Source organism: Crocodylus siamensis, chromosome 8 (assembly GCF_052110815.1).
Source record: "Crocodylus siamensis isolate JL-2025a chromosome 8, ASM5211081v1, whole genome shotgun sequence".
In the NCBI taxonomy this organism is placed as follows: domain Eukaryota; kingdom Metazoa; phylum Chordata; order Crocodylia; family Crocodylidae; genus Crocodylus; species Crocodylus siamensis.
In genome coordinates this window covers 51853437-51880327 of record NC_143402.1, presented here as the reverse complement: position 1 = coordinate 51880327, position 26891 = coordinate 51853437, and the positions used below count along the sequence as shown (strand labels likewise).

General features: G+C 58.2%; 2 protein-coding genes across 6 annotated transcripts; both read left to right on the top strand.

The window, feature by feature from the left end:
* The first annotated feature begins 4510 nt into the window (after positions 1 to 4510).
* On the top strand, positions 4511 to 16618 carry MECP2 (methyl-CpG binding protein 2). The gene is made up of 3 exons (XM_090060811.1): positions 4511 to 4640; positions 11017 to 11355; positions 11969 to 16618. Exons 1-3 carry the CDS (start codon positions 4606 to 4608, stop codon positions 13071 to 13073), a joined length of 1479 nt encoding a protein of 492 aa, XP_089916937.1. The 5' UTR covers positions 4511 to 4605; the 3' UTR covers positions 13074 to 16618.
* Positions 16619 to 17741: 1123 nt separating this feature from the next.
* Positions 17742 to 24358, top strand: IRAK1 (interleukin 1 receptor associated kinase 1). Of its 5 annotated transcripts, none has more exons than XM_090060777.1 (14): positions 17750 to 18134; positions 19101 to 19268; positions 19652 to 19819; positions 19897 to 20006; positions 20381 to 20548; positions 20869 to 20933; positions 21098 to 21212; positions 21399 to 21514; positions 21686 to 21890; positions 22526 to 22594; positions 22697 to 22882; positions 22999 to 23137; positions 23729 to 23851; positions 23934 to 24358. In XM_090060777.1, exons 1-14 carry the CDS (start codon positions 18020 to 18022, stop codon positions 23987 to 23989), a joined length of 1803 nt encoding a protein of 600 aa, XP_089916903.1. In that variant the 5' UTR covers positions 17750 to 18019; the 3' UTR covers positions 23990 to 24358. The 5 variants fall into 5 exon arrangements, with proteins under 5 accessions (XP_089916905.1, XP_089916907.1, XP_089916903.1 ...); XM_090060780.1 differs by having other exon boundaries at positions 17753 to 18134; positions 21686 to 21746; XM_090060779.1 differs by lacking the exon at positions 22999 to 23137 and having other exon boundaries at positions 17742 to 18134.
* Positions 24359 to 26891: the final 2533 nt, after the last annotated feature.

The window sequence follows — 26891 nt, the reverse complement described above, 5'->3', positions numbered from 1 at the left end:
TGGTGTGATTGTGATGGGTTTGGGCGGGTGCCTTAGTATGAGCATGGACAGGAGACAGCCTTGGCATGTGTGTGACATGTTGGGAGTCAGGGGATATTTTGGTGTTAGTGTGGATGTAGGGCCATCTTGAGGTGACTGTTACATGTTGGGAAGCTCACAGGGGGGTCCTTAGTGTCAGTGTGGATGTGGGGCTGCCTTGGCACAAGTGTAATGTGGTGTCGGTCCTAGACCTGTCTTAGTGTGAGTATGACATGTTGGGAATCATGAGGCTGTCTTGGTACGAGTACAGAACTGAGACGGGTGTGGCGTGACAGTGACATGTAGAGCTCCGTGCACTGTTTTGGTATGAGTGTGGACATGAGACAACCATAGCACAGGCATGAAATGTTAGGAGTCACAGGGCCACCTTGGTGTAAGCAGTGCCATACCTAGACTCCTGGTGGCCCCCAACAAACTTTGAGTATCGAGTCCACGTTTGCCAGAGATAATAAAGACCTTTGCAACAAGTCTGATTATTATTATCATTATGTCTGTGGTATCAATGTCTTTAAATAGTTTGTTCTCAGTTGATAATTTTGCCAATCCTGTATATGCACATTAAAACTGTTTTTTGCAACTGTAATTTTGTTTTAAATTTTGGGCCTCCTTTCTATCCAGGCCCTGGGTCACCACCCGGTTCACCCATGAATGTGTCCAGGTCTGGGTGTAAGCATGGACATGAGATGACTTTGGAGTGAGCATGATGTTTTGGGGTCCCAGGGCCACACTGGTCTGCGTGTGGTGTGTTGAGGGTCCTGGTATGAGCATGAACATATGAGGGCTCTGGCATGAGTGCGACAAGGATATCACAAGACTGTCTTGGCATGATGTATCGAGGCTCACGAGGCTGCCTTGGCATAAGCATAGAATGAAGCCCATGGTATGAGCGTGATGTGTTGAGGATCATGAGACTATGTTGGCATGAGTGTGGGCAGGAGAAGGCCACGGTGTGAGCATGATGTGTTGGGGGTTATGGGCCACCTTGGTGTGAGGAGGGGTGTGGTGTGTTGGGGGTAACCCCATGAGCATGGATACAGAAGGGTGGTGGCATGACTGTGACATGTTAGGGCTCACAAGGCCAACTTGATTTGTGTGACATATTGGGGGTCCCAGCATGAGTGTGGATCCAGGAGGGCTGTGGTATGAGCACAACACAGGGGTCCCAGGGCCATCTTGGCATGAGTATGGACATATGACAGCCTTGGTGTGAGCATGGTGTGTTGGGGTCCTGTGGCTGCTTTGGTGTGAGCATGAACATGAGATGACCTTGGCATGAATGTGAACGTGAGCATAGTGTACTCAGATCCTGGGGCTGCCTTGGTGTGAGCATGGACATGAGACAGCCTTCATAGATTTCATAGACATTAGGGCTGGACGGGATCTCGGAAGTCCAGCCCCCTGCCCCAGGGGCAGGAAGTCAGCTGGGGTCATAGGATCCCAGCAAGATAAGCATCCAAATTTCTCTTGAAGGCGTTCAATGTAGGTGCTTGAACCACCTCTGATGGCAGGTTGTTTCAGACCTTGGGGGCTTGGACAGTAAAGAAATTCTTCCTAATGTCCAGCCTGAAACAATTATGGAAGAGCTTGTGACTGTTTGACCTTGTCATCCCTTGTGGCGCTCTGGTGAACAGACTTTCTCCCAGATCCTAGTAAGCGCCCCGATGAACTTTTAGATGCCACCAGATCACCCCTGAGCCTGTGTTTTTCCAGGCTGAAGAGTCTCATAGCTATCAGCCTGTCATCATAAGGTCTGTTTTCCTGACCTCTGATTGTGCACATGGCTCTTCTCTGGACTCTCTCAAGCTTCTCCACATCCTTTTTGAATTGTGGAGCCCAAAACTGGATGCAGTACTCCAGCTGCGGCCTCACCAAGGCCAAGTACAATGGGAGAATGATGTCCCAGGATTTGCTTGAGAAGCATCTATGGATGTAAGCCAGCATTTTGCTTGTTTTACTAGCTGCAGCATCACATTGAAGGCTCACGTTCATCTTGTGGTCAATCATGACCCCCAAATAACTTTTGTCCGTAATGCTAGTCAGGATAGCACTGCTGAGCCTATAAGGATGCTGCAGGTTTTTCCTCCCAAGGTGGAAAATCTTGCATTTTTCAGTGTTAAACACCATCAGGTTCTTGTCTGCACATTTCATGAGCCTGTCAAGGTCAGCCTGGATAGCCCTCCTGTCCTTGGGTGTGGATGCTTTACCCCAGCATTTGGTGTCATCGGCGAACTTGGCCAGTCCACTTCTGACTCCAATGTCCAAATCATTAATGAAGATGTTGAACAATATGGGCCCAAGGACAGAACCTTAGTGGGACCCCACTGGTCACAGGGCACCATGACGATTGACTTCCATCAAGAACCACCCTCTGGGTCCAACCACAGAGCCAATTCCCCAGCCAGCGGATCGTGGCGGACCCAAGGCCACAGTTGGCCCGTTTTGCCAAGAGGTGATCATGGGATACCAAATTGAAGGTTTTTTTGAAGTCAAGATATATGACATCAATCTCCTCTCCCTTGTCCGGGTGCTAGGTCACCTGGTCATAAAAGGAAATAAGGTTGGTCAAGCAAAACCTATCCGCAACAAACCTGTGCTGGCTATCCCTCAGGATGTTGCTGTTGGCCAATCTGTTAAGAATGGCCTCCTTGATAATCTTTTCCAAGATCTTGCCCAGGATAGAGGTCAGGCTGATGGGCGTGTAGTTTGCCGGATCCACTGTCCTCCCTTTCTTGAAGATAGGCACCACATTGGCCTTCTTCCAATCTTCAAGCACTTCACCGGAGCACCAGAAGTTCTCAAAGATCCATGCCAGAGGCTGGTCTCTGATGCTCGGCGGCTCCTTGAATACCTTGGGGTATATATTGTCAGGACCGGTTGACTTGAAGGTGTCCAACCTTTCAAGGTGTTCCTTCACAAGGTCAGCATTGATGGTGGGCAGGGAATCTTCCTCACCTGGGCCTCCCTGTCCCATAATGGGCACGGGCGTCCCAGGGGACTGATGAAAGACTGATGCAAAGTACCCATTAATAGGTTGACTTTTTCCTGGGCATTGGTTGTCAGTTGTCTCATCTGGTTTAGCAGGGCTCCAGCGTTGCCCTTGCTTTTCCTCTGACTCCCCACATATCTGAAAAAAGACTTTTTATTGTCCTTGACACTTGTAGCTCGTTGGAGTTCCATCGGAGCCTTGATTTTCCTAGTTCTCTACCTGCAGGACTGGACCAATGCAGAGTATTCCTCCTTGGAGGTGGATCCCATCCTCCATCCTTTTCAGGCCTTTTTTTTTAGCTGGAGGAGGTCAGCTAGTTCCCTGGAGAGCCAAGGGGGCTGCTGTGCCCTTTTCCTGCCTTTCCTCCAAGATGGAATAACTTTAGCTTGTGCATCTAGGATCTCTCCCTTGAGGAGCAACCATTCTTCCTGAACTACCCTCCCCTTGGGGTCGTGGTCCCTTAGGGCCTCACTGACAAGCCTCCTGAGTTTGTCAAAGTCAGTTTTCCTAAAGTCAAGGACTTTTGTATTGCTGACTGACTTGCCAGCTTTACGGCAGATGGTGTTCAGCCTTGGTGTGAATGTCAGTATGAGCATGGTGTGTTGTGGTCCAAGTTGGCGTGAGTGTGGACACGAGACAGCTTTGGTGAGTGTGGCATGTTAGGGTCCTGGGACTGCCTTGGCATGGGTGTGGACGCAAGATGGCATTGGTGTGAATGTGAGCATGGTGTTTTGGGGTCCCAGAGCCACCTTGGTGTAAGTGTGGGCATAAGACAGCCATGATGTGAAAATGAGAGTGGCATGTTGGGGTCTCAGAGCTGCTTTGGCATGAGTGTGGACACAAGACAGACTTGGTGTAAGCATGACTGTCAGCGTGGTGCCTTCGGGTCCCGGGGCCACCTTGGCAGGAGTGTGGACATGGGACAACCTTGTTGTGAGCATCAGCATAATGAGATGGGTTCCTGAGGCTGTCTTGGCGTGAGCGTGAGCATGGTGTGTTGGGATCCCAGAGCTCCCTTGACATGAGCGTGGACACAAAACAGCCTTGGTGTGAACATGAGTATGACGTACTAGGCGGGGCGGCGGTTGGGACCGTTGGAAACTGCCGTTGAATTTCAAACCCCTCCGCACCGCGCCGCGCCGCGCCATGCCGCGCCCCACCCCTCCTTGGGCTCCCCCCACGCTCCCTCCTACAGTGACGGGCAGGATGCCGGCCCATTCAGCAGCGGCAGTGATACCCAATCAGCCGCCGCGCGCGCTCTATTCGCCCCGCCCCCTTTTCCCGGAGGGGGCCCGCCCTAACTGACAGCGCTTCCCGCCAATTCCAACTGCCGCGCGGGGGAGCGCGGGGGGGGGGCCCGCCCCGCGGCCCGCCTGCGGGAGCCAATGGATGTGCGGTGGCTGTATGACGGACAGTGCCCATGGCCAATCAGAGTGCGGCAAAGGAGGGGATGGGGGAGGGGGTGGGGCCTGCCTGCTCCGGGCTTCCTCTCCGGCTCGGTTTGGCCCCCCCCACCCCGGCTTGGCCCCCCCTTCCCCCCCTCCCCTCCCCCCCCCGCGGGTTTCTTCGCTGCGAAGAAAATGGCGGCGGCGCCGAGCGGCGACGAGGAGCGGCTGTGAGTGCCCCGCGCGCGGCCGGACCCCCGCCCCTCCCCCCTTCCGTGTCGGGGGGGGGCGGGGGGCGGCGACGACGCGCGAGGCGGTGGGAGGGGAGGGGTGGGGAAGGGAGGGGGGGCGTGAGAGGGGGGCGTGCGTGAGTCCCCCCCGTTTGCGCGACTGTGGTGCGTCACAGCGGCCCCGGGAGGGGGGAGGGGCCGCCCGGGGGGGGGGTCGAGGGGGCGGGGCCGGGGGAGGTCAGAGGTCGCGAACTCCCCCCCCGGGCATGGGTCACGCTAAGGCTCGGGGTGCATGTCATGCCAAGGCTCTGGGCATGGTACCTGTCAAGTGTGGTCATACTCAAACCCCTGGCATGGGTCATGGCAGGCCCCGGTCACACCAGGCCTCTGGGCACTGGTCATGCTAAGTTCCAAGTGTTGGTAACACTCACCTTCCCCCCCACCCGTCACAGTCATGCTGAGCCTCTGATCACACCAAGACCCTGGGTGCAGGATATACCAAGCCCATGTCATGCAAAGTCTCACATCAAACCCCTGGTCATGCCCAGCTCCCAGTCATGGGTCGCATCAAGCTCTTGGCCATCAGTCACACCAGACTTCTGGCCATGCCAAGCTCCTAGGTGCTGATCACACTAAGTTCCTGTGTGCTGGGCACATGAAGCTCCTAGACACAGGGTGCACCAAACCCCTGTGTGCACCATGCGGGTCACGTCAAGCCCTAGTCACACCAAGCCTAGGCACACCAGCCCTTTGGCATTGCCTGGGCCCAGTCACACCAATCCCCCCTGTGCCACCCTGGCCCCATCATGCTAACTCCACTGTCCCAGCCCTGTCACTTGATCCCCACTGCACTGTCCCACCCCCCTCATGCCAGTCCAATGGTATTTTGTCTGGGCTCACTCACACCTAGTGCTTTGTACTGTCCGCACCCCCTTCATTGGCACACCTGCCCTCCCAGTATTGCATGTGTGCTCCTACTAAGTCTTGCCACGGCATCCACCCTGCCTTGAGCCATATCAGCAAAGTTGCACACAGGCCACGCCCATGCTAGCACCCACGTCCAATCCATCTCATGCCCACGCTGCCCAGGACCCTCCGTTTCCGTACATGCTGTCCAGTCCTATCAGGCGTTGCCCCGGCCAGCATCACACTTCCCAGTCAGTGTCTTCCCAGCCCGCACATGGTTGCTGCCCTCCACATGTGTCTACACCCTAGCTGTCCTCGTGCCACCCCCAGTAACCTTAGTGGCTCCATGGCTGGGCCAAGCAGTGCAGGCTTATGCCACCTGGCCTGGTCCATGCCTGCTGGACCCGCCTCATGCCACTTCCTGGCTCTGAGCCTGTCAGGGCCGTGCAACATGCTACTGTCATGCCCACCTTTGTGACACATGGACTCTTGTGCCCACCTGTCCAGGGGGTCTCCCAGCCCTGGCCTGTCCATGTGACTTATGTGGCTGTAGGTTTTCCTGCCTGCTTCTCTGAGAGTGTGAGTACTTGTCCACTGCGGGCAGGGCTGGAGTGGGTCTGTAGCACACAGGTTAGCCAGGCAAGGCACTTTGCCTGCCACAGATATTGCCACCCTGAGCTGGGACAGATGAACATGCAGGGAGGAACTATCCTGTCCCTCCTAGTGATGTAGAAGCTGTAGCCTGGGCAGTTCCACACTCCCAGGCAGACTACCCCAACGGGGGAAGCTGGGAGCCTGTGGTCCTGATTCCAGTTCCAGGCTTGGCACGAAGGCACTATAGGGCTGGGTGGGCAGGTGGGAATAGCTCTGAGCGGGCTCTGCTGGCGGCAGGATGGGGTCGTGCCAGGTGCCCAATCCCAATGCATAGCCAGGATGTTGCAGTCCGAGCTTCCCATGGCAGGCACCTTAGGGGCCAGAGCATGTCCTTTGTGTCCTTGCCGGCAACAGTGAGGGGTGCCAGGTTTGCCTGCCTCGAGCCAGGCATGGGCTTGGGGCTCCTTTCTCTTGCTTACAGGTGCCAGGAAGGCAGTGTTGCCTCTCAGTGGGACCTGGGCTGCTGGCACAGCAGGGGGCACCACATAGGGCAGAGGGCACAGCAAGGGGCACTGGTAGTGGTCAAGAAGCCTGGTGCCACTCAAGCCAGGGGTTCTGGTTCCCACAGTCCTTCAGCCCATGGCCTAGAGTGCCCGTTACTTCTTGTGTTCAGACTTACAGAGCCTGGCTGTCCACACGTGTTTGACCCGCTATGACTGGTGTCCGGAGGCCTGTCCATGGGGCAGGAGCTTGGCCCTTACCCAGCTAGGCATGGAGCACAGGGAGGGACTAGAGCTGCAGCAGATGGAAACAGACTTAGGCCCCCTGCCTTTGCACCCACCCAGTTCCTGTCTCCTTGGCTCTGTGCTGTGGGGCAGCCCTGGCTCAGTGGGTTGGGCCAGTGCCTGGGTTCGGGCATTTGTTACCAGGCTTCTTGGCAGAGAGAGCATGACTGGGACTGGGACCCTCACATTGGGTGCAGTGCTCTCCATAGCCCCATCATGCACAGCACAGCCTGCAGCCCTGTCATGCCAGGCATAGCCCTGTTGACAGCCCCTTCGTGCCAGGCACAGCACAGCCTGCAGCCTAGCTAAGACCAGCTCTGTAGCACCGGGCACAGTCCTGCCCACAGCCCCTGGCTGAAACCAGCCCTGTAGTGACGGGCACAACACTGCCTACAGCCTGGCCAACACCAGCCCTGTCAATGTTCAGTACAGCCCCATTGGCAGTCCCATCATGCCGGGCACAGCACAGCCTGCCATATAGCTGAGACCAGCCCTGTCATGCTGGGCACGCCACCACCTGTAGCCCCTGGCTGAGACCAGCCCTTTCACGCCAAGCACTGTGCAGCCTGCAGCCCAGCCAAGACTAGCTCTGTCACACTGGGCACTGCAGCACCCGCAGCTCCTTGTTGAGACCAACCCCATCATGCTAGGAACAGGACCGCTTGCAGCCCAACTGAGACCAGGCCTTTCACATTGGGCACAGCACAGCTTGGCCAAAACTAGCCCCGTCACATCGGGCACAGCACTGCCAGCAGCTCCTGGGTGAGACTAGCCGTGTAGCACCGGGCACAGCACTGCCTGTATCCTGGCCAAGACCAGCCCTGTCAATGCTGGACACAGCTCCATTGGCAGCTCCATCACTCCAGGCACAGCACAGCCTGCAGTCCAGCTAAGACCAGCTCTGTTATGTTGGGCATGGCACTGCCCACAGTCCCTGGCCAAGATCAGCCTTGCCACACGGGGGATGGCACTGCCTGCAGCCCCTGGCTGAGACCAGCCTTGCTACGCCAGGCACAGAACCGTCTGCAGCCCCTGGCCAAGACCAGCCCCATCATGCTGGGCACAACACAGCCTGCATCCCAGCCGAGACTAGCTCTGTCACACTGGGCACAACACCACCTGCAGCCCTTGGCCAAGATCAGCCAGGTACAGCACAGCCTGCAACCCGGCCAAGACCAGCCCTGTCGTGCCGGGTACGGCACTGCCTACAGCCCCTGGCTGAGACCAGTCCTGTCACACCAGGCAGAGCCCTGTCTGCAGTCTCATGCCAGGCACAACACCGCCAGGAGTCCCTGGCCAAGATGGGATACAGACCACCCACAGCCTCAGCCAAGACCAGTCTTGTCATTATCTGCAGCCCAGCTGAGAAAGGGCACAGCATTGTCCACTCCCCCAGCTGGGACCAACCATGTCACATGGGGCACAGCAGCACCCACAGCCCCATCATGCTGAGAACAGCAACACCAGCAGCTCCCAGCTGAGGCCTGCAGCCTGGCCAGGATAAATCCCATCATGCCAGGCACAGCATCGTCCACAGTCCATCAGAGAGAGGGTACAGCATTGTTTGCAGCCCAGCCGGGACCACTCTCATCACATTGGGTTCAGCACTGCCTGCAGTCCTGGCTGGGACCAACCACATCAGGTCACACAGCACTGCCCACAGCCCTGTCACACTGGGGACAGCACTGCCTGCAGCTCTGGCCCAGTCCAAAGACCTTAGGCTGGGCATAGCATCACCCATGGCTCTGGCTGAGACCAGCCTTGTCACACTGGGCATAGCATTGCCTGCAGCTCACCTGGGACCACCCTTGTCATGCCAGGTGCAGCACCATCCACAGCCCAGCTGAAAGAGGGCACAGCATTATGCACAGCCCCAGCTGAGGCCACCCATAGCACACTGGGCACAGCACCACCTGCAGCTCCCAGCCAAGACCAGACACAGCACCACCTGCAGCCCTGGCTGAGTCCAATGCTATCATGTTGGGCACAGCGCACCCCGCCAAAGCTCCAGGCAAGACCAGCCCTGTCATGCTGGGCACAACATTGCCTGCAGTCCAGCCGGGACCAATCCCAACATGCCAGGCACAGCACCATCCACAGCCCAGCTGGGACCAGACCCATCAGGTCACAGCACTCCCACAACCCCATCACACTGTGTGCAGCAGTGCCCACAGCCTGAAACCAGCCCTGTCATGCTGGGGCCCATCAGTCTGAGCTCTGCCTAGCCCCCCAGTCAATGCCCAAGTTGCCTGGCCAGTGTTTTCCCCGGGAGCTGCCTGGCATCTCACTTGCCTTTCCTGTGCTCTGTTCCTGGCAGCTGGTGTCCTGGGGACCCAATAATGAGGTGGGACTGGGCTGGGGGATGCAACCTCAGGCTCTGTGCAGTGCATCAGGCAGCAGCAACCCCAGGGTGTGATGTATTGGGGGCTGAGCGCTGGGGGCCCTGGGCACAGGGCATGTGCAGGAGCTGGGTGCTAGAGATCCCAGGCATGGGTGTGTGCAGTATTGGGGTGACAGGGATCCCAGGTGTGGGACACATAGGGGGTCTGTGCTGGGATTCCTGGGCTTCAGGCATGTGCCAGCTCTGCCTGGGGGGTAGTACATGGCCCACATGCCCGCTCTGGGCAACAGCAGACCCTGGTTGTGGGGCATGTGCTGGCCTGGGTGTGGGAGGGTGCGAAATGTGCGTGTCGGGTCTGGACAACACGGACCCTGGGCGGGGGGCATGTGCTGGGTCCGGGTGACAGGCAAGGGGCAGTGGCTGCCCCATCTCTGGCTCTGCCTGCCCAGGGCAGCATTAGATGGTGCCTTCACCTGAGCTTGCTCTCTCCACAGCTCCCAGAGGAGCAGGGCCTGGGAGCCTGAACACTTGGGTCCTGTGCTTGCTCTGAGAGGGCGGTGCGGTCCAGCAGATGAGAGCAGGCTGGGGCTAGGTGTCTTGCTGCAGGCACCCAGTGTTGCTGTGGCTCGTATACCCCTGCTACATCTTGCTCCCACCCCTTCCCTTCCAGCTGGATCACACCATCATCCGTACTCCACAGCCAGTACTATCTCTGCTGCTGCGTGGAGGTGCCCTTGCCATCAGCTCCCCATCCCCACAGACCCTAGAAGCAGGCCCAGCTCAGCCCCTTGTCCACCCATGGGTTCGTGACATGGATGCATGCACAACCCGGCTGAGAGTCCCCAGCGGTCAGGCCAGGCTGGGCCCCAGGTGTCCCCATGTGCTGGCAGGGAGAACGGTAGCCCTGGTCTTGGATCTCCCTAGGTGTGGGGCTTGGGGAAATTGAAGCATTGGCATGTTGGCTGTTGCCTGGATCCCCTCCCCAGCTGGGACTGGGGGCTGCCCATACCCCTAGGGTACAGGGGGCTGTCTCTGGTGGGTCCTCAGCATTAGCCTAAGGCCCGATGTGCCATCCCTGTATCACAGATTAACCCTGTGGAATCTGAACACAAGCAACCCCTTGGCTTCTAGGGGACTTCTCTGTTTCCCCCACCTTGTGCCCAGCACCCCTGGGACCCTGGTGCTTCTCTAGTCCCTGTTTATAGACACAAACTCTTTCATGCCACCTCCCCAACAGAGAACCCTTTGCCCGGGGCACATCTGAGGGAACTGTGAGCAGGTTAATCCAATGCTGCTTGGGCTCCCAGTGTCCTGCCATGGCCAGCTGGGGCTCCCAGAACCAGTCTGTAGGGACTCTACCCTCCCCCCCACTAGGGCCTTGTATCCCCCTGCCTGCCCACGGCTGGCGGGTGCATCCTTCAGTGTGTTTACCAACACGGGCTCCTCTCCGCTGTGTGATTACATCTTGGAGCAGCCAGACGCTCCCCCTCCTCCCCCGCTCTGCACACGTGCCAGTCAGGCAGTCATGGGAGGCACGGCAAGGGGTGGGCAGTGGGGCTTGTCCAGCTGCCTGAAGAGACCCCAGAGCAGGGAGGGGAGGATGTTGGTTGAAGGGGCACTGGCTGTGAGGGGCAGCTACCTGGGCAGCTATTGGGCATGTGCCAAGCTGTAGGAGGGGCAGGTCTTGGGGACTCCAGGCTAGGATGTGGGTCCCCAAGGCACCCTCCTGATGCCTCTGCTTTCCTCACAGGGAAGAGAAGGTGGAGGACCAGCACACGCAGGGGAAGCCGGGCAAGGCCAAGAAGACCAAGAAGGAGCGTCAGCAGCATGAGACTGTGGCTGCGGCTGGGGGACAGCCGTCAGCTGAGCCAGCCGAGGCAGGAAAGGCGGAGACCTCGGAGGGCGAGGGGGGTACTGGGGCAGCGCCAGCAGCACCCGAGCCCTCAGCTTCACCCAAGCAGCGCCGCTCCATCATCCGGGACCGCGGGCCCATGTACGATGACCCCACGCTGCCTGAGGGCTGGACCCGCAAGCTGAAGCAGCGCAAGTCGGGCCGCTCAGCTGGCAAGTACGACGTCTACCTGATCAAGTGAGTCCCGCCGGCACGGGGGGAGGGGACACGGGTTTCCCAGCATGCTGTGTAGCCACAGGGCATAGGGAGGGTGCTTTCCCAGCATGCTATGGGGATACACAGCTCTGGTGGCTAGCACAGTGTGTGTGTGGGGGGGTTTCTAGCATGCTGTATGGCTGGGAGTGGAACTGGGGGCACAGCCCTCTGACATATGTGGACCTTCTTAGCATGCCAGCATGGTGTGACTCCCTGGTGCAGTGGGGGCTTTCCCAGCATGCTGTATGATCCACCAGGGCATGGGGGAGTGCTTCTTAATATGCCAAGGTGCCATGGGTCTCTGGAGGGAGTAGGTGTCACGTTCTACCAGTACAGGGCAGATGCGGGCTTTGCAGAAAGTTGCAGGACCATACAGCTCCAGGTGGGCTGATGGTATGCCCCCCCATGTTGAAGCAGGCCCTGCATCCCAGCCCCAGAGGCTTCTGGGAGGTTTTTTGGCAGCAGCTGGTGGGCCTCAGCTAAGAGCTTGCCCCCATGCCCATTATTTGCCCTTGTGGGGCGGACACCATGGGGCACCCCTGCCCCCTGGGGCAGCTCTGATTGACGCCTGCGCCCTCTCTCCCCCTGCCCGCAGTCCTCAAGGCAAAGCCTTCCGCTCCAAGGTGGAGCTCATCGCCTACTTCGAAAAGGTAGGAGACACCTCTCTGGACCCTAACGACTTTGACTTCACGGTGACAGGCCGCGGCAGCCCCTCACGCCGGGAACACAAGCCCCCCAAGAAGCCCAAAGCCCCCAAGGCCCCTGGCACGGGGCGGGGCCGTGGGCGCCCTAAGGGCAGCGGAGCAGCTGCCAAGGCCAGGGCGGGCCCAGTTGAGGGTGTCCAGGTGAAACGTGTGGTGGAGAAGAGCCCGGGAAAGCTTCTGGTCAAGATGCCCTTCCAGCCAGGCCCAGCAGGTGCCAAAGAAGTGGGGGGTGTAGCCACTGCTTCGGCCCCTGTGCTGGCCCTCCGGCGGCCTGGGCGCAAGCGCAAGGCAGAGCCAGACCTCCAAGCCACCCCCAAGAAGCGGGGCCGCAAGCCAGGCGGCGGGGCGGGTGTGGGCACCCCAGTGGCAGCCGCTGAAGTCCGCAAGAAGGCAGCCAAGGAGGCAGTGGTGTCAGCAGCTGCACCAGCTGCAGCCCACGAGACCCTGCTGCCCATCAAGAAGCGCAAGACACGGGAGGCTGTGGCCCTAGAGCCAAGACCTCTGCCACCTGCCCCTGAGCGTGGTGGCCCCAAGGGACCCAAGGCCGGGCGCCGCAGCAAGGAGGGCAGCCCCAAGGGGCGGGGGGGAGCCGGGGGTGGTTTACCTGCCAAGAAGGAGCCGCCCCTGCCACCACTACTGCAGCCGCCACACCCGGAGCCCCCTGCTAGCCCCCCGGACAGCGTGTGCCCAGCACCTGCAGCCACGCCCGCACCCACACCCACGCCCCAGGACCTGAGCAACCAGGGCTGCGCTGAGGAGGCGGCCGGGGGCCGGGCCTGCCCTGCTGACCCCCCCAAGACTCAGCCGCCTGCTCTGGCCGTCAAGCACCGGGCAGAGGGTGAACGCAAAGACACTGTGTCCTCTTCTTCTTCCTCGTCCTCCTCTTCCTCTTCCACCTCCACGTCGTTGGCCCCCCCGCCCCCTGCTGGCCCCCGGCCTGGTGCCAGGGACGACGCCGTGGACACCAGGACGCCTGTCTCCGAGCGGGTCAGCTGACTCTGAGTGCCAGAGTGTGATGGGGGTGTAACGGGAGGGGGGTGCAGCAGCACGGATGGACGGACAGACAGATGGATGGCACCCCCTGCCCCTCCCCCCACACCGTCCTCGGGACTCGAGGCAGCTCCGCAGGGCTGGGCCAGGCTGAGCACCCCCCCCCTCGCCAGCCCAAGTGCTCTCCCCCAGCCTACCCTGCCCCCCTCCCCCCACCCCGGTATTTCCTAGCGAAAAGCACAGCGCCCATGGGGGCCGGGAGCCACTTTGCACTTTCCTCCAACTACTGCCCCTCTCCCCCACAACGACCAGTGGGCCAGGGGGAGGGGAACGTGTGTACGCTGCACCCCTCTCCCCCCCAGCAGGCTCCCAGCAGGTAGGAACCGGGGAACCCCCCCTCCAAACTTTGTCCTTGCTGTGGCCCCAGTGCATTGTGGAAAGGGGGGGGCACTTCTTCCAGTACTCGGGCAGGCGCGGGGGGGGGTGGGGGGGGATTATTTGCACTAATGAGCCGGGTGTGGGGAGGGGCAGGACTTCCTGTCGGGTTGTGGGACTGCGCCTGCCTAGTGGTCAGGTGTTCAGGGTTTTTGGGGGGCCCCCATGGTTAGAGGGAGGGGTGTGTGGGGGTGATGATTCTTTAACCCTGAATCTATTCCCCCTCTGTGGGAGCTGCAGGAGGAGGCGCTGTCCCCATCCCTCTGCCTTTTGGTGGAGGGCTTCCTGGTAGTAACCATGGATTCCTGGGCTAGGCACAGGGTGAGAGCGATTGCTGAAGCTGAGGGTCATAGGTAGACTGCAGCCTGGGGTTCCTCAGAGGTCAGGATGTGGATGGAACTGGGCTCAGGGGGTCAGGTTATAGACAAGCCCTGTCATGCAGTTCACTGGACATAGGTGTGCATGTGGGGTGTATGTGGGGTCAGATCACAGACAGGCACTGCCATGGGGTTCCCTGGGTATTGGGGTGCACATAGGGTCACACAGAGCCAGATGATGGACTCGCCCTGGCTTGGGGTTTGTCTGAGTATCTGGATGCAGGTGGGAGTCACAAGGGGTCAAATCATGGACAGGCTGTGATGTGGGGTTCCTTGGATATTGAGGGTCACATGGGGTCAGATCACAGGCAGGTACAACTACGATATCAGAGTGCAGGTGAGGTCATATGGGTTCAGGGCATGGACAAGACGATGTGGGGTTCTCTAGATATCTGGGTGCACATGGGGTCACATAGAGTTAGATCATGGACAGGCCTTAATGTGGGGTTATCTATGTTAGGGTGCAGGTGGTCACAATGGGTCAGATCATAGGCTGTAATGTGGGGCTCCCTGGATGTTGGGGTGCAGGTGGTGTTGTGGGGTCAGATCATGGCCAAGCTGTGCCAGGGGAGAATATTGGGATGTAGGTGGGGTTACATGGGGTCAGATCATGGACAGGCTGCAATGCGGAGTTCCCTGCATATTAGGGATCATACAGTCAGATCACAGGTCTCACTGTGGAGTCCTCCGGCTATTGGGGGGCCATCATGGCAGGGCTATGAGGGTACCTCCATTTCCAGCTCCCCCATCATGGAGCCATGGCTGGGCGGAGGGTGCTACTGCCCTGCATTGTGTGCTGGGAGACTGACAGCCCAGGGAAGGGAGGAGATAGTCCATCTCTAGGGGGGCACACCCCAACTGCTCCATCCTGTGAGATGAAGCTTTGCACTTTAGGGGGCATCTATCAAAGGGGACATGTCCCCCCCCCCCACCACACTCCTCTCAGGGCAGAGCCCTGAGCATGGTGTTACCTCCCTTTAGTTAGAAAACTAGGAAATGCTGAGGACTTAACCCCTTCCTGTCTAATACACTTCCCACTCAGGGTGATGGAGTGAAGACACTTGGTACCCATTACCTTTATGGTGGGGTGGAGGGGAGTTACCTGACATCCATTACCTTCATGGCAGGGGGGATTACTTAGCAGCCATTACCATTGTGGTGGGGCAGAGAAGAATTGCCCAGCACCCTTTATCTTCATGGCAGACTGGGGAGAGGGAGTTACCTGGCACCCATTACCTTCATGGCAGGGCAGAGGGGAGTTATCCGGCGTCTGTTACCTTCGTGATTAGGGGGTTACTTGGCACCTGTTACCTTCATAGTGGGGTGGAGGGGAGTTACTCAGCACCCATTACCTTCATGCTGGGGGGGGGGTGTTATTTAACATAGGTTACCTACATGGCGGGGCAGCCCTGCCTACTGCTCCATCCCAGTCAGCAATAGCAGCCCGGGCAAAGAGGGGCACCATTCTTCCACACACCGGCCCTAGGTGGCCACTTATGGGGGGGGCACTGGATGGGGGGGAATGGGGAAGGCCCCCAGTCCCACTGACACAATCAAACCCCTCTCCCCGCAACCACCACGTTCCCAGCTTCCAAGCCTCAGTAGTCATCGTTTGACCAAATATCACCAGGACTGTTATCATGCGTACTGAGCTCCCTCCCTCCATCCCAACCAGTGCTACTGTGGGCTCTTCTCTCCACAGAAAGGAGCTGGTCCCTGTGATGGGAGCTGTATACAGCAGGCTCAGCTCCCTCTTCTCTGGTCTACATGTATATTCTGTACTGGTCCCATGTGCAGCTGCCTGCCCCCTCCCCCCACCATACTCACATAGAGGGGGACTCCCAGGCCATGGCTGGAGAGCCATGGCTATCTTCATGGGGAGCTGGGCTTTTGGGGCCCCTGGATAGGGTGGAACCATGCCTGGGTGTAGAGGTGGGGCATCTGCCCTGCCGGGACCCCTGGGGACTGCATTCCAAGTCGGGAAGAGACTCTCAGTTAAGGACTCAGGATCTGGATTCCACGCCCCCCACCCCCAGGGAATGGAGAGATTGCAAGCAGTTGGGGATCCCCCATGCACACACATCCACTCCAGTCCCATATTGGAGTCTGTTGCTGGGAGGGGTCGTTCCCTGGGAGGTTGAAGCAGTTTATTAAAGGATGGAATTTGTATCATTTCAGTAAAAAAAGCAACAACCCCCCCCCAAAAAGATTTCAATGGGGGGGCAAGGCCTGAGACCCCCTCCCCCCCAGAAATGTACCTGTCTGTGTCTGCTCCCCCCCACACCTATTTATTCTGGGAGAGACAGAGAGAGACACTGGAGACGTTTGCCTTAGCCATGTGTGACCAGAAACAGACCCCCTCCCAGCTCAGCACATGTGTGTACATGGCTGTGCATCCCCCTGAGCAAGGGGGGGAGGGGCATGTGTCACCCACATTTCCCCTTATCCTGGGGCCTAGGCGTCACCTTTTTCTTTCTTCCCTCCCCATTTTGGTTCCTTGCCACCTTGAGTTTTTATTCTTCCCCCACCCCCTGGAAATTTTGGACCCTGCCCAATTTTTGGACCTCCCTCATTTCTGACCCCCCCCATGTAAAATTCGGTCCAGACTCCAAGCGCAAGTAACTCTCTGCATAGGTTATTTCAGTGCTATAATTGCATCTCTTGTTGGTAAGTACTGTATTCTGTGCTAGACTCGAGCTATAAATCTATGTACAATTAACCCACGGATGGCTTCCTTGCCTTCATTGCAAAAGACCCCCCCCCATGGGGCTGGGGGGCATCCCATCCCTTCACCATGCTGGAGAAGATACAGCTAGGATGGATTTGCTTTCAGCTCCCTCTCTGGTGGGATCAAGCAATGGTCCTTGGGTCCCCAGGTGTGGGCATGTGTCTAAGCTACTGGGATGCAAGGGAGAAGGCAGTTTGCCCCTCCTGCCCCACTCTGGATCTTCCCTCTCTGTGAGACACAGAAGCCAGGAGGCAGCCATGGGCACCCAGCAGTGAGGTCCTGATTGTGAATCCCTTCCCTACTTCATCAGGCCACGCTGCTTTGCCAGGGTGGGATAGAACTCAGGTATCTGGGTCCCCCACCCCTTCCCACTATAATGCACAGACCCCAACTTTTCCCTAGAGTTGAAATAGAGCCCAGGTGTCCTGGGTCCCAGCTCCCCAGGCCCTGCTCCTCTTCAGGGCTGGGATAGAACGCTGATGTCCAGGTTCACAGTTCCTAACCTGCAAAACCCCACTCCCATCCTAGATTTTGATAGAAGCCAGGCCTGAGCTCCCAGCTCCCCATTCTAGCCCATCAGATCCCGCTCCCCCCCCGAACTGGGATAGAACCAGGGTGTCTGGGTACCAACCCTTAGCAGGAAACCACAGCCTGAAGAAATGGAGAATGGGATCTAGGGGTCACCATGGGGTCGTGTCTGTATTGATGACATCATGCTGCAGGTGGGGATGATGTTAGTGCATGAGGTCCCTGGGGAGCTGGACTGGGGATCCCTCATTATGACATCATCCTGCTGACATCACAGGCCCTCCCCATCAATAACCCAGGCCCTATCAATTTAGACTACCACAGCTACTGCCCTAGTCATAGCCCCGTCTACAAGCCCCTCCCACTTCAAGCCGTGCCTACAGCTCAAACCACGCCTACAGGCGACTCCCATTGCTATTTGCCGTCTGCTCCCTCACACTCCCAGAATGCCTTGCGGGAGGCAGCCTCTCGCCCATCTCCCCAGAGCAGCCAATGAACTCCTTCCATATAATAACGACCCGCCCCTCACACTGCCATTTTCCTTATGGTTCTCGGTAGAGATTTCCTTTCCGCCACACTCAAGATGGCGACTGGAGGGGTTTCCCTAGGCCAACGCGCTTTACACTTGAGGCGGAACTTCCGCCCTTCTTAAAGTGGCGTCGCGCCCGGGTTTCTCTCGTTCCGCCGCGCCTCGAATGGCGGTGCTTTTGCCCTCCACTCTATGTGGGGGCGTGGCGGAACTTGAGATTCACCACACTCAAGATGGCGTCATGAAGCGAGCGTCCCTCTGGAGGCTAGAGCGCATGCACCTACTGGGCCGTTATGGTCACTCTTAAAGGGGAAGTGACTGGTTTTCCGGGGCCGATCGGATTGGACTGGGTGGCATGGCCGAATCCGGGACTGGCACCGGGCGGTTCTTGCACGAGCTCCCGGCCTGGCTCATGTGCAGCTTCTGTCGCCTGATGGACGCATTGGGTCGTGCGGACTGGGAGCGCTTCGGTAACTGGTGCAAAGTAGGAGGAACTGAGGCATACTGGGAGAGACTGATGGGGCTGGAGTATCCTAGGAGGGACCTGGGAACGACTGGTGAAAACTGAGAGTGACTTGGAGGACTAGGAGTGACTGTAGGAGATTGGGGCATACTGGGGGAGAGACTGAGACTGCCTGGTGGGCTCTGGGACATCCTGGGAGGGGGGCTGGAAGTGGGGGGTGGGGAATAGGGTACGCTGAGAAGAGGACTGGGAGCAAATGGTGAGGACTGGGAGGACTGGATCATACTGAGAAGGCATCTGGGAGTACCTGCTGAGGACTGGGGCAAACTGAGAGCAGCTGGTGGGGACCAGGAAGGACTGGGGCATACTAGGGAGGAGACTGGGAGTGACTGGTGGCACTGGGGCAAACTGGGAAGGGGAGTAGGTGAGGCGGGGGCATCCTGGGAGGATACTAGTAGCAACTGTTGGAAACGGAGGACTGGAAAATAACTGAGAAGGCAACGGGGAACAACTGGAGGAGAGACTGGGAGTGACTAACAGGGACTAGGGCACCCTGGATAGGGAATAGGAGTAACTGGTGGGGACTGGAACAAACTGGGAGAGAGTTGGGAACTGGGATAGGGGCATGGAGCACTGGGGAAACAGGGCCAGTCAGGGATGTCCAGGGAGTTCAGTCACTGGAACATACTGACATGTACCAGGGAGTCAGCATGACATACTGAAGCCTGCTGGGAGGCCTTGTGGTCTCCTGATGCATGCTGGGAGCTAGCAGATGTCCACTGAGATGGAAGGAGTCTGGAGGGCAGCATTCACTGGCCACTACTGGGACATACTAGTTTATATTTGGTGGGATATAGGGGAGTTACTGGCTATACTGGTTTATACTGAGAATGGACTGGTGGGTGGGAGCACTGCTGGGGGAAGCTTGTAGCAGGGGTGGAGCCTGAAGCCCCACCCCCTGTCCTGCCCCTAGCTTCCAGGGTGGTGCGGGACCAGGTGGAGCTCCGGCTTGCAGGCACCAGTGAGGGCCGGACACAGCGGGTGCTCTGGAGCTGGGGCCACCGTAACGCCCGTGTGGGGGACCTGCTTGCCTTGCTGAGAGAGCTGGAGTTGGACTGGGCCCATGACCTCATTGCCAGCTGTGAGAGCCCCCCCGCCCCCCGCTCCACCATGCCCCTCACTACTGACTTGCATCTCCATCCTTACACCCCAGAAGTACCCTTGCTCAGCTTGCAGCTCCCTTGCATATTGGTGGCCCTCAATCCTAATCCATAGCCCCGGTTATGTTCTACAGTGTTCCTCACTTCTGACTTGCAGCCCCTGCCTACACCTCCTAGGGTCCCTGGTGGGCAGAACCCTGGTGGTGGGGTGGGGAAGGAAGAGCTGTGGGGGGGTCTCTGGGGGAGTATTGGGGGATGGGGAGCTGTAGGGGATTCTGGATTGACAGGAGGAACTGTGGGTAGAGCAAGGGAGTCTCTGTGGGGGCTATGGAAGCCTCATCTCTGGTCCATTATTTCTTCACAGGGCAGCCCCCTCCTGAGCCGTGGCCGCACCTGCCCCCCAGCACCTCCCTGGCCCCTCCCCTGCCATCTGTGCCTCTGCCGTCTGCACCCCCTGCCCCCTGCAGTACTGCTCGGACCCTCCCCTGGGACCTGCCAAAGGCTCTGTCCGTGCCAGTCCCACCCCTTCCAGGTAACTGCCTCTTGGGGTTTGGGGGAAGGTGGGGGTCACCCCCTGCCCCCCCAGTGACTTTCTGCCCTGCCCCCCAGAGCCATCCTGCCTCTCGCTGCCCCTTCCTGGCCCCCCACCCAGCAGCCTCTTCAGCACCAGCAGCCATGACACCATGACCTCTCCTGACCCTGTGACCCTTCTCAGCCAGGTAAGAGGGAGGAGCTAACTGTGCGTGTGGGGGGGATGGCCCTTGGGTTCTTTAGGAGAGGTGGGGGTGAGGGTGCTGTACCCAGAATGCCTTGCTCTCTGGCTCAGGAGGGCTTTCCCTGAATCTTTTGCACTCTCAGCCCCTGGGTTCCTGAGCCAGAATCCTGGGGAGGGCATGGGGGTGGGGCGTGGCAGTTGTAACCGTAGTCCTTTGCTGCCTTGCACTGGGTCCATTACCCAGAGTCCTTTGGGGTGGGTCCTACCCATAATCCTTTGGGTAATGGGGTCTGAGACAGGGGAGAAAGTCCTTGCTGCCCTATTCCCCAGAATGCTGTGCTGCAGGGAAGGGGGTGGGCTGTGTGTTTGTGTCCCCAGGTCCTGCCACCCCCAGGGTCCCCACGTCTCCTGGCATGGCCCCTGGCAGAGTTGGTGGAGGCCACGGGTGGTTTCTCAGAGCAGCACAAGGTGGGCGAAGGCGGCTTTGGCTGTGTCTACCGTGCCCGGCTGCGGCATACAGACTGTGCTGTCAAGCGCCTCAAGGAGGTGAGGCGGGGTTTCCCAGTATGCTTTGCACTGTCTCATCTTCTACCTTCCCAATCCACAGGCCCCTTCCAGGTATCCTTTGCATTGCCTGCTTCTCTCTTCTATCCTTTCTCTAGCATCCTTTGCACTCTCTAGTCCTTGACCTTCCTCTCTGCCCACTATTGGGTCTTTTTCAGCATCCTTTGCACCAGCCATTATCTTTCCCTGAATCCTTTTATCTTCTGCTCTTCCTTTTTTTCCCTACTCCCCCCACTTGGCCCTTTGTAGGGCTGAGTCAGGGTGACCCCTGTTCTCTGACTAACCTCCCCACTGCCCCCCAGGATGCAGAGCTGAACTGGAGCCTTGTCCATAACAGTTTCATCACAGAGCTGGAGAAGCTCTCGCGGTGAGGGGGCCTGCAAGTTGGGAGTAAGGGGCATTGCAGAGCTATGATAGGGGTAGGGGAAACTGAGAGTTGGGAGTGAGGGGCACCGTGGGGCTGTGTTTGGGAGAGGGGATGGGGGTCAGGAGTGTGGAGCACCACTGAACTAATGCCAGGGCCCCTCCCAGGTACCGGCACCCGAATATTGTGGAATTGGCTGGGTTCTGTGCTGAGAGAGGCCACTTCTGCCTCGTCTATGTCTTCATGCCCAATGGGTCCTTGGATGACCGGCTACGCCCACAGGTAGCCCCTGCTGTGGGGGTTGGGAGTAAGAAGCCCCTTGGGGCTGTTGGGGTGGGGGGGAGCTTCAGGTTGGGAGCGAGGGGCACTGGGGAGGTATGTGGGACTGAGGCCTGACTGGAGTGGGTGTGGAAGGGGCAGCTGCTGGTGCCACCCCCGCCCAAATCCTCCCTTCTTTTCTGTGCCCAGGACGGGCGTCCTCCACTGACATGGCCCCAGCGCCTGTCAGTACTAGTGGGGGCTGCCCGGGCCGTCCAGTTCCTCCATCAGGATGTGCCCAGTCTCATCCATGGGGATGTCAAGAGGTGAGTGCTGCAGGTCAGGAGTGAGGGACATTGTAAGAAGCCCCTTGGGGCTGTTGGGGAGGTGGGGGGGGGCTGGGAGTGAGAGGCATGGTGGGGCTAGAGAGACCCTGCGTTCCTGGGGGGGGGGGGCATATCCTGAGTGTGTGTCTCACCCACTTTCCCTCCCTCCAGTTCAAACATCTTGCTGGACCAGGCGCTGACCCCCCGGCTGAGCGACTTCGGGCTGGCAAGGGTGGGAGCGGGGGGAGGCCGGGGGGGCCGCAGTGGGACCCTGGGCCGCACGGGCACAGTGCGGGGGACCCTGGCCTACCTGCCCCCCGAGTACGTGCAGACTGGGGCACTCTCCCCTGCCATTGACACCTACAGCTTTGGTGTGGTGAGGCCCCTCCACCCCCACCCCCAGCACACTTATGCCTCAGGCCCATTACCTAGAGCCTTTGGGGGAGCATCGTATCCATAATCCTCTGCTCCTGAAATGCATTTATGATTGCCTTGGGGATGTCATATACCCATAATCCCTTGTTCTCTTCCCCCAAACTTCATTACCCAGAGTTCTTTTGAGTGGGTCCTACCTGCAATCCTTCACTCCCCTTCTCCAAACCTCACTACCCAGAGTACCTCTGGGTTGGTTCTACCCACATCTTTTTGCTGTATTGCCCCAAATTCCATTACCTAGCGTGCCTTTAGGGTAGGTCCTACCTGCAAGCTTAATTTTGCCCTAAACTCTGTTACCCAGAGTCCTTTTGGAGAACTACCCATAATCCTTTGCTCTTGAAGTTCAGTACCCAGGATATTTACAGTCCCTTGTAGGTTGGGCTTTGGGTCCCTCCCACAAACCCTGGGAGTCCTTAGCTGAGCCCCCACCCTGCAGTCCCAGGAGGATGGGCAGAGAACCTTTGTCTTAATCCCCCAAGGCTCAGTCCCACCCCAACACAGGGCTGGGGGCATGAGCTGACACCGCCCCCCCCCCAGCTCTAACAGCCCAGCCTGTCTCTTACCCTCTTCAACTAGGTGCTGCTGGAGGCACTGACAGGTCGGAGGGCACTGGAGACAGATGAACGTGGACAGACCAAGTTTTTAGTGAGAAACAACCCCTCTGTCCAGATCTGCAGTCCCTCCTGCCCCCCATAGTCACCTTCTCTCCCAACCTGCAGCACTCCTCACGGTGTCCCTCCCCCACAGAAAGACCTGGTGGCTGCGGAAGAGGAGGAGGCTGGGGTGGGTGACAGGAATGTGGGCACCAGGCTGGGTCAGGCCTATGCAGACTCCCAGGCTGGGTCCTGCCCCTCCCTACTGAGCACCTCCCTTGGCCACCTGGCGGCTCGGTGCCTTCATCGCCGCAGCAAGCAGCGCCCCTGCATGGACCAGGTATGGCCTCCCTGGGTGGAGAGCCCAGACCCCTGGGTTCTTTAGGTGGGGAGCAGGGGGTCCTGGGAGCCCGAATACCTGGGTTGTCTTCACCGGTTGAGCTTGCTGCCTCCCAGGTGTATGAGGAGCTGGAGCGCCTGCAGCAGGCCCTGAGCTGGGAGCCAGCCCTGCCCCCCTGCCGCTCCCCTGTAGACCCCCAGAACCAGCCAGAGGAGAGTGACGACAGCCTGCCAGGGGTGGGAGGCAGCTTCTCCAGTGAGTCCTGCTGGGTGTGATCCCTAACTCCAGTGCACTTTGATCTCTCTGCTTTTGACCTCCCCACTCTCCCTCCCCTGCCTTGACCTAGGCCCTTTGATCTCTGTCCTGTTATCCTAGCATCCTTTGACCAGAGGCTGCCCTGGCCTGCCTGACCTCCTTGGTGTGCCTAACACTTCCCTGTGACCTTTTACCTTTTCCAGCCTCTGCTTGCCTTGTTCTCTGGTTCCCCCCCCCCACAATGGTTAGCGTACTCCATGGTTGCTAACTTCAACCTTTTGGGTCAGAGGTCACCAGGACAATGTCCCAATCACACGTCTGCTTGTAACCCCATCTCTTTGCCTTGACCTGGGCCACAGTGTCCTTTGACCTCTGTTTTCTCGCATCCTGCACCTGGCTACCTTTTTATACCATAGTCTACCTTGTGTGATACAGGATCACAGGAACCAGTGTCTTCAGACCCTGTTTCTTATGCCTTTTTAATCCAGGGCTGGCTGAGCCCATACGAACCATGGCCATGGTACCCTGCATTTCCCAAGCTTGGCCTTTTTTCCCAGTGACCTCTGACCCATTCCCATCTCTCTTCTGCAGGCCCCTTGCCACCTCCTGCTGTTGTCATCAACCCAGCCCGGCGCCGCATCATGGAGCGCTTGGAGCTGTATGACCACGGTCTCCTTGACAGCCTGGGGGTGCTGGACTCGGGGCCCCCATCTGGTGGGTTCCCCCCATCTTCCCAGCCCCTTCTGGGGATCCCTGCTCCCCCCCAGCTCTGACCTATCCTCTTCTTTTCCACCAGGCTCTGGCCCCTCCCGGCTGCCTGAGGAGAGTGATGACTTTGATATTGATTCCTGATGGACGCAGTTCTCGGTGCTGACAGACACTTTTGGGGGCTGCACCCCCACCAGCTGCTAAGCTTTCTTTAGTACCACTGTGGAACTCGGGCATCCTGAGGCTGTCTCTGCCCCCTAACAGTCCCAGGTCTTCTCCAGGGCCATGCACCATGGTCCCTCTTTGTTCCTTTCCCCCTGACCCCTGAAGAACCCAGGCATCTAGGAGTTGTCCCAGGTTCCCCCATCCATGGACACAGTTCTCACTCACTTGCCTCCCAGGACTCGGGTGTTGGGGGGGCATTTGGGGGCTACGGAGGGGTCCTATAAGTCTCCCCCTTCTCCCCCGCCCCCCAATACAGGCCAAAAAGAATAAAGTGTTTTGTAGATTTTATTATTATTTTTTAATCCAGGGCCGCAGCTTCTCTCTCAGCACATTCAGCTGGCTCTGGGGTGGGTGCTGTGTATAATAGCCAGCTTCATGGGAGGTTCCTCTGTGGTGGGGAAGGGGTCTATGGAGGCAGCTGAGTCTGTGAAGGCTGGTTTTAGGGGGATGCTGTAATGGAGCTGGCTCAGGTGGGTTGAGGGGCTAGGTTGAATGGGGGACCCATGTCCAGTGCTTGCATGCAGCTGGTTCTGGGGCACAGCATGTTAGGGTATTGGTTTGTCTGGTTCCAGGATGCGGGGGGGCTCGGGTGCGGTTTCTGGGTGTAGCTAGCTTTGGGGTAGGGGCTGGGGAGGCCAGGCTCCTCACTTGGTCCTAAGACTGCAAGGTGCCTCTGGGAGGGGGCTGCAGGTACAACAGGCTCCCCTATCCAGTGCTAGGATATGGCTGGCCCTGGATTGCAGCATGTTGGGGTACTAGTGTGGGTGCTCCTTGTCCAGTCCCACTGTTTGTCCAGTCTCGAGATGCAGCTGGTTCTGGGGTGAGTCTTCAGGGCTCAGTAGAACAGGGCCCCTTGTATGGCCTGGGATGTAGCGGGTTAGTGTTTGTCTGTTTCCCAAGATGCAGCTAGCTCGGGTGGGTCTTCAGGGCTGGGTATAACAACTCTTTGTCCAGTACTGGGGTATGGCTGGCTCTGGGGTTGGGGCTGAGACCACAGGGCTGATCTTCTACTCCTGAGCTGCAGCTTACTGGTGCATGCTCTGTTGGGCTGCTGATTCATCCTGTCCTGCAATTCAGCTAGTTTTGGGGTGGATATAATGGGATCCCTCACCTAGTTCTGTGATGCAGCTAGGTCTGTAGTACAACATGTTGGTGTTTGTCTGGTCCTGAGCTGCAGCTGGCTCTGGGGTGGTCTAAACATAAAAGTGCCTCTTTTTCTGGTCCCAAGATGCAGCTCTTGCTGGGGAGGAGGAGGTCTTCAGGGCTGGGTATAACAGGGCCCCTTATCTGATACAGGCATTCAGCTGGCTCAGTGCTGCGGTGTAACACATTTGTGTTCATCTAGTCCCACAATGCAGCCAGCTACGGGGTGTGGCTCAGGGCCCCATAGCCCTGCCTGGCTCCAAGAGGGGTGAAGAAGAAAAAGGCACAGTGGAACTGTGCCATATCACACACTGGACCAGAAGCACCCACTGAGGCTGGAGAAGGGGCCCCAAAGCCCATGAACCCCACACCCACAGGCTGCAAAATTAGCCAGCACCACTGCCCTGAAGGCCCTATCCTACAGGCTCTGGTTACCACAGCCCTTATGTGACCTGCTAGCGCTGCCTTAATACCCTGTGTATGCCCCAGTGCTACCTGCTAGCTCCCCAGTGAGCCAACCACAGTAGTCAAGGCCTGGTCCATCTTCCAGCCCTGCTTGGCTGCCTCACACCAGACCATAGACCAAGCAGATCCCAGATAGCCATCTGGGCCCACTGCACGGGGCTGTGGACCAAGGCAGCTAGGGCCAAGATGGCTTTGGAGCTGCCCCCAGGACAACCTCAGCAGCCACATGGCAGACAGCCCTGTGGTCCTTGGAGCTCTGCTACCCTGGTGTGCCAGGGAGGAGTGGTCTTCACCCCTGTGCAAGGAGACAGACCCCAGGGAGTTGTCATGCAATTGGCTGGGATAGGACCTCTCCTTCCCTGCCTAGCACAGTACTTAACCTCTGACCTGCTGGGGAGCTGAGCAGAGCTTTGTCCACCCCACCACCCCCAGTGGTACCCCTCCCTCCTGATCTGCAGCCTCCCCAGGACTCTAGCCTTGCTCCTGACTCACAGTCCCTTCCCCACCAGACACTTTCCTGCCCTTCAGCCTCACCATCTTGGCAGTAATGTGAGAGTGGTTGCCATCATGGCATGGATGCAAAGGCTGGTATTAGCACAATAGCCATCTTGGCCCGAGCACAGCTGCCATCTGAGTACCACAGCAAATCCAGCAGGTAGCTTGGTGCTTGTGTGAGCAATGCCATGAAGCACTGAGCAACATCTGCAAACCATCTTGGCCCTGAGGTGAGCCTGGCTGCCATCTTGGTGCCTTGACATAAACACCCACAAACTGAAATGTAAAAATATGCCTTAAAAGGGTGGAATAAACATCTTAGTACTTTGTAGCAAAACATGATAAAGTGGGGTTAGTTTAATATTTTTATAAATTTTGGGGGTCAGGATAGACAGTGGCTGTAGGGGCGGTACAAGCTGAGACAACACCCAGTGATTTTAAAACAACCGTTAAAGCAAGGGGGTGGAGATCGGCTATGCATACAAGCGAACAGAAAGCCGCACACTGATAAAATGAGGCGTGAACTGTGCTTGCAGCGCCCAGGTGCACAACTGTGCTTGGCTAGGAGGAAATGCACATGCGCCCTCGTCAAAATACACGGCCAGCGCGCATGCGTACATTCAAAGCCGGAGGAGTGGCAGCACATGCGCATAAGGAAATCAAATGCAGCTACCGCCAACATCCGGGTACTGGGCACCGCCATCTTTGAGCCGGGTTT

Coding starts and splice junctions, on each gene's coding strand:
- IRAK1 (XM_090060777.1), top strand. CDS start 18,020: ATGGCCGAATCCGGGACTGGCACCGGGCGGTTCTTGCACGAGCTCCCG. Junction 18,135..19,100: donor TGCGGACTGGGAGCGCTTCG/GTAACTGGTGCA, acceptor TCCTGCCCCTAG/CTTCCAGGGTGGTGCGGGAC. Junction 21,891..22,525: donor ACACCTACAGCTTTGGTGTG/GTGAGGCCCCTC, acceptor CTCTTCAACTAG/GTGCTGCTGGAGGCACTGAC.
- MECP2 (XM_090060811.1), top strand. CDS start 4,606: ATGGCGGCGGCGCCGAGCGGCGACGAGGAGCGGCT. Junction 4,641..11,016: donor AGCGGCGACGAGGAGCGGCT/GTGAGTGCCCCG, acceptor CTTTCCTCACAG/GGAAGAGAAGGTGGAGGACC. Junction 11,356..11,968: donor TACGACGTCTACCTGATCAA/GTGAGTCCCGCC, acceptor CCCTGCCCGCAG/TCCTCAAGGCAAAGCCTTCC.